The sequence below is a fragment of the Sebastes fasciatus genome, chromosome 12 (assembly GCF_043250625.1).
Source record: "Sebastes fasciatus isolate fSebFas1 chromosome 12, fSebFas1.pri, whole genome shotgun sequence".
Lineage (NCBI taxonomy): Eukaryota > Metazoa > Chordata > Actinopteri > Perciformes > Sebastidae > Sebastes > Sebastes fasciatus.
In genome coordinates this window covers 30,112,593-30,118,338 of record NC_133806.1, presented here as the reverse complement: position 1 = coordinate 30,118,338, position 5,746 = coordinate 30,112,593, and the positions used below count along the sequence as shown (strand labels likewise).

At 43.2% G+C, this 5,746-nt stretch overlaps 1 protein-coding gene across 1 annotated transcript; it reads right to left on the bottom strand.

Annotated features, from left to right (window-relative positions):
* Nucleotides 1-870: 870 nt before the first annotated feature.
* On the bottom strand, nt 871-4,813 carry pou3f2b (POU class 3 homeobox 2b). The gene has a single exon (XM_074654681.1). The coding sequence runs from the start codon at nt 4,571-4,573 to the stop codon at nt 3,380-3,382; it is 1,194 nt and encodes a 397-aa protein (XP_074510782.1). The 5' UTR covers nt 4,574-4,813; the 3' UTR covers nt 871-3,379.
* Nucleotides 4,814-5,746: the final 933 nt, after the last annotated feature.

Here is a 5,746-nt window from a genome sequence, read left to right as displayed (position 1 = left end):
TATGAAAATACCATCGGGGTCACCACTGTCAATATCACTTTCACTACAATTCCCTACAGTAATAGTGGATTTTTTTTCAAGTAAGAGCATTTTTTTATCCGTTGATCCAGAACTTTCTGTTTTAAGGTAATCCATATATTTTGTTTAAAAACAAAAAAACATGTATTTAAATACAGACAACCTATGGTGCGTTTAAAGTCCGGTTGTTTTGTTCAAACTCAGTTTAAATGGCTCAGCCTCGTCAGCTCAAGTGAAACCACAAATTGCCAAACAATGCAAGTTTTTGTTTTGTGTTTTTTTTTGCCTTGGACAAAGCTTCAGAAAAAAAAGACCAGGAGCAGAAAAATTGTGGTGAATAAAACAACTTTGTAAATTTTAGGGATTATAAAGGCTACATTTTAAAATGCTTCTGATCTAATTTGTTTGACACCCCATGTGAGATAATATCTCGGTTATTGTTTTAGTCCACATTACTGTGAATGTGCAACAGAGAAAGTGAAACCTCCAGCTCAAAAAAATAAATATTAGTGAAATCACACCATGTTGGACCCCTTTACAATCCTCCAAAGGACCACTATCGGTCCTCGGACCCCACTTTAGGAAGCCCTATATTTTAACCCTATATGGAAGCTGTGGCTTCCCCAGCCAAAGCCAGTCCATTTAAAAGCAGCCTGGGGCAGAAACAACACATCATCGGCCCACAATCTTCCATTCATCAACCCTGATTTTCTCTCAACCATTAATTCCACCCAAAACGAATGAGCTCAAAGCAAGAAGCGTATTTTCTTTTTTTTAACACCACAGATGCCAAAAGCAGATAGTGAACTCACTGCAGCAGAAAGGAAAAGAAAAATACATTTAGCCTCGACGTTGGAAAAAAGCTGTTTAATATCAACCCCATTATTTAAAAATGTGCAAGTCCGTTGTTCGTGTGTCAAGAGATGAAACACCTACAGGCATTTATCACCTCTGCTTTATCTAGCCCAAGTTCATCCAGTGAATATGACAGAGCCTCAAATATCCCCCCAAAAGAACCAAACGACTGGTTTAACAAGCAATTAAAGAAAAACAACAAGAAAACAGCGTCGGATTGCTACAGGTCTACATCCCACAACTTGGATTTTCCAGTGAATTATGAGTTGGATCGATTCATTAAAGCTACTGAGGAAATATTTCATGTTGTTTTTTCTGCAGGAGAAACATAAATCAGGAGGAGGGAATAAAGAAAAGAATAGCCGTTAAAATAAAACAAGTCCCTGGATATCTGTTTTTGCATAAAACGAAAAAGAAAGCTACTGCACGGAGAAAAGATGTATATACATTTAGCTGTGACGGTTCTAGGCTGCTGTGGCAATCCCGCTGAACAAAATCAAAAATATGTCTCTCTTCTTCCCTACAAAACAAAAGCCTTCTCGGTGTCATTTCATATATATCTCGCACTTTGTGTGTCATCTATAAAAGCCATTGTATAATAAATTACAATCTCATTAACAATACTAAAAAATAAAATAAAATGTCTACGAGCAATTTCCCCCTTTGTAATAAAGCAACATAGACGAAGATGAACAAAATGGCTGAAATGAAATGCATGGCAACGACCTCACAAACAAATTAAAATAACACCTTGTGAATAATAATAATAATAATAATAATACTAATAATAATTTTGATCATATGCTGCAATTTTTGGAATGTCACTAAAAATGTTTTCTGGGAAATCTATAAAGGCCTTATTATTATTATTTTTCTTTTCAAACACTGATCATTATTTGCGTTTTTATCCTCTCTATAGGTCTGATTCATTGTGGACAATTCTCTACAATAGTGTTATCGATTAATCTGAATTCAAAGCACTATATTGTGATTGAAAACACAATATAACGTAATTTCAAAGCGGACAGAAAATGGCAAAACAGAACTCCTCAGACAGTTTAAACAAATTAAATTGATTTTACATTAATAAAAAAAAAAAAATCTTTAGACCTAAAATAAAATGCGCCACAAAAAAATAAAACAAATAAACCAGTAAACGAGCATAATTTCGGCAACAAAATGAACGTTAAATAGCACACAAATACAAGGCAGTAGGTAGGCTATATGAATGAGACTGGATCTTTTTTTTAAAAAACGGTTTGTTTTTGAAAACATCAATCCAAAAAAGTGCCCCAGTGAAGAAAGAAGAAAAAAAGGGATGAAGCCATGACTTTTTAAAGTTATACAATATTTACAAAAGTGGATCCAAATGTTCTGTGAGAGTTGGTGACATATATTTGTGTAGATATCTATATATCTATAGCCCATCCTGTTGTGGAAAAGTGCCAGATAATCCAATCAATCGCCACGGAGCCCTTCCTGAAACTGGGAGACTCTCTGAGAGGGAGGAGGAGGAATATTGTTATTTAACGCTTGTTTTGTGAAAAATATAATTGTTTATACTGCTGCCTGACTTATGATAGATAGAGGTCATACACTTTTTTTTTTATTAACCACATCCCTGCACCCAGGTCAATTATTGAAGAGTGTAGCCAGTGAGCTGCACACATGTAATAATACAAATGATAATAATAAAAATTATATATAATCTGTGTTCATAACTAAATCCTGACCTCTGTCCTCGCAGAATAAATACGCGCTGAATGGCCTGCAGTTTCCCAGCAGTGCTTTGAATGCAAAGCGGCTCTGTATCTGTGCTGCCTGGCTGACAGATGGGACTCAGGCGATGCTCAGCCTCAGCTGGACTCCACTGGACTCCACTGGTCTGGGTCTGCAGCCTCTACTAGCCTCCAGTTTACTCCATCAACGCAGATCCTTTGACCCCCCCCCCACCACCCTGCACCACCCACCCACCCATCACTGCTGGACGCACAATTTAGGGGCTACAAAACTAAACGCCTTTGTATTTGCTTTCCTTTTTACGCACAGGAAAAAAAAATGTTTTTGTGATTTGATATATAAAAGTGTCGAATAGAAACCATTCAGCTGTTTGTCTAAAACCAGGTCTCCCTCCTCCACTCCCTCTTTCTGTTTTATTCGTCAAGTATAATTTCAATACACAATAGGGGCTACACCTTGAAACTGCGTCGACTGGAGTCACAGTGCTGGGCATGTATCCTCGGAGAACACAACAACACAGGCTTATGTTCCTTTAGCTCTGGGAGAGGAAGAAAACAACAAAATGTGTCCTGTCTGTCCTCCCTTCACTCATTTTCCATTTCTCAGAGATTCACTGCAGATATTGTGGAAGTACTCACTGCAATCTATTATACATAAAACACCCGCTATAGCGTGTCATAGTTCAGTGATTTATATATAACCTTGGGGATAAATAAAAAGGATAAAGATGTCCTGGAGGATGTGTCCGGTCCAGGTCCAGCAGAGTTCATTGGACCGGAGTCTGGACCCCGTGGTGCGGCGGCGTGTCCCCGTACACATCCTCGCTGCCCGGCAGAGCTCCTCCTGGAGGGGTCATGCGTTTCTCCTTCTGTCTCCTGTTACAAAACCAAACCCGCACCACTTCTTTCTCCAGGTGCAGACTGTCCGCCAGGCCGATTATTTCCGAAGCTGCCGGTTTAGGACTCTTCAAAAAATGGCTCTCCAGAGCCCCCTTGACGCTCACCTCGATGGAGGTCCGTTTTTTCCGTTTCCTGCCCTGCGCCGCGATCTTGTCCAGGCTGGTCGGGCTGCCCGAGGTGGAGTCCGCCTCCTCCAACCACTTGTTCAACAGAGGCTTCAGCTTACACATGTTCTTGAAGCTGAGCTGCAGGGCCTCAAACCTGCATATGGTGGTCTGGGAAAACACATTTCCGTACAGGGTCCCCAGAGCTAAGCCCACGTCCGCCTGCGTGAAGCCCAGCTTGATCCTCCGCTGCTTGAACTGCTTGGCGAACTGCTCCAGGTCGTCCGAGGTCGGCGTGTCCTCGTCCGAGTGGTCGTGGTGGCTCTGCGACCGGTGCTGGTGCTGGTGCTGGGCGGCCGGGTGTCCGTGGTCGCTGAGGTGCGGGCTGTGGTGCTCTTCGTGGCTGTCTCTGAGGTTGTGGTGGTGCATGCCCTGCGCGGTGCCCGGCAGCAGCCCGTTGACGCTGAAGCCACCCGGCTGCGAGTAGATAAGGCTTTGGCCGTTCGTCGTGGCCATGCTCGGGATGTGCGCCGCGGTGCCGGTCCTCCACGCCCGGCCGTCGTGGTGGTTCCCGTGCGTCTGGTGCACCAGGTGAGGCGGCGGCCGCGCCTGCTGGTGCTGCAGGTTGCTGCTGGAGTTATGCATCTCGTCCCGGGTGCCCTGCACCACCTGCACCGCGGGTTTGATGTCCTGCTCCTGTCCGAGCGGGCTGGAGGACCACGGGGCTGCCTCTCCGTGGGACAGCGCCGTGATCCACTGGTGCGCGTGGCTGAGCGTGTGTGTGTTGCTCTGCAGCGGGTAGTCGCTCTGCAACAGGCTCTGCGCGTCCCGGTACGCCGCGGCTTGCTGCATGCTGCCGGGCTCCGAGTGCACGATGGAGGCGCTGGAGGTGAGGATGTTGTAGTGGTTAGACGCTGCGGTCGCCATGACTCTCGGAGCCGGACTGGTCGCTCGCATTAAAGGAAGCTCGCATTTGACAGATCCTCTCCTGCCCACAGGCGGCTCTCAGGCGCTCTGCCAAGTGGACGCCGAGGCGCACCTGGACTCCGACACGCCCACCGCCGCTCATTGGACTGTCGGAAGATGATGGACGTGGTTACCAGGGGCGACGGCGCGGTGATTGGCTGCGCTGGAAGTCTCGGTAAACACTACTCTCTTTGTGTTGGAGAGGTGCGAGTTGAGGCTCCCGTGGAAAGCGGAGAGCCGGAGTGCAGCATGGGCAGACGGAGCACCGGGATCAGCTGTGCAACTGTAAGATACAGTGGATTTACTTTGATAATCATGTTCTATCAAGACTGTCATGAGGGTAGCCTAGATCCAGGAGACCATGCAGGGTTTCTCCTATACTGGCAAGATTAATACAAAAACTCTGTTGTGTAGGATACAGCCTAATTGTTTATTGACTTTAAATTGTGTTAATTGTTGACTGTAATTTTGCGCATATTTATGATATTAAATGTTATGTGTGTGTGTAAAATACTAATTTGATTAGGCGATGTAAACCTTTTTCATTGCAGCAAATATTGTTAGATTAAATGACAGATTAAATGACATCTGCATATTCATAGACAAGGCCTATCTGAGAGAAAAAAACGCTGTTTAATGTTTTTAGGAGTGTTGCAACATTTCTGCTAAGACGTTGTAGGTGTATGCATATTAATACGTGTGTTATTTGTGCAGCGTTGTGGGTGTATGAAATAATATAGCCTACTTAGTATTGAGAATATCTATATAATCTATCAATCAACCATTCGTTTTAAATTAGGATCATTTAAACATTGGCATTTTAAACTCGTGTACCTGCTCATGTAGAGTCTGAAATCTAATTTATAACAATAGATAAAACACATAGTGTCTCATAAAGTCAACTATGTTTTTGAGATGTATAGGCATGCTGCGTTATAGGAGAAATATATATCTATAATACAACTAGTTTGTTTTTCTAAATGGAGATAAAGGAAAAAGCTCCAGCACGTTTCAATTAAATCGGTTTTATTAGAGAATAAAAACTTCCTTATAATAAACTTGAATAAATTGGATTGCTGGTTGGACCTCATTTGTTGACCTATATAGTCTTATCTGTCCTAACAGCATTCAAGTAAAAGTTTTAAAGCAGTTTAAATTGAGACG

Bases quoted from the DNA above. Each gene is read 5' to 3' on its own strand.
- pou3f2b (XM_074654681.1), bottom strand. From the start codon at position 4,573: ATGCGAGCGACCAGTCCGGCTCCGAGAGTCATGGCGACCGCAGCGTCT.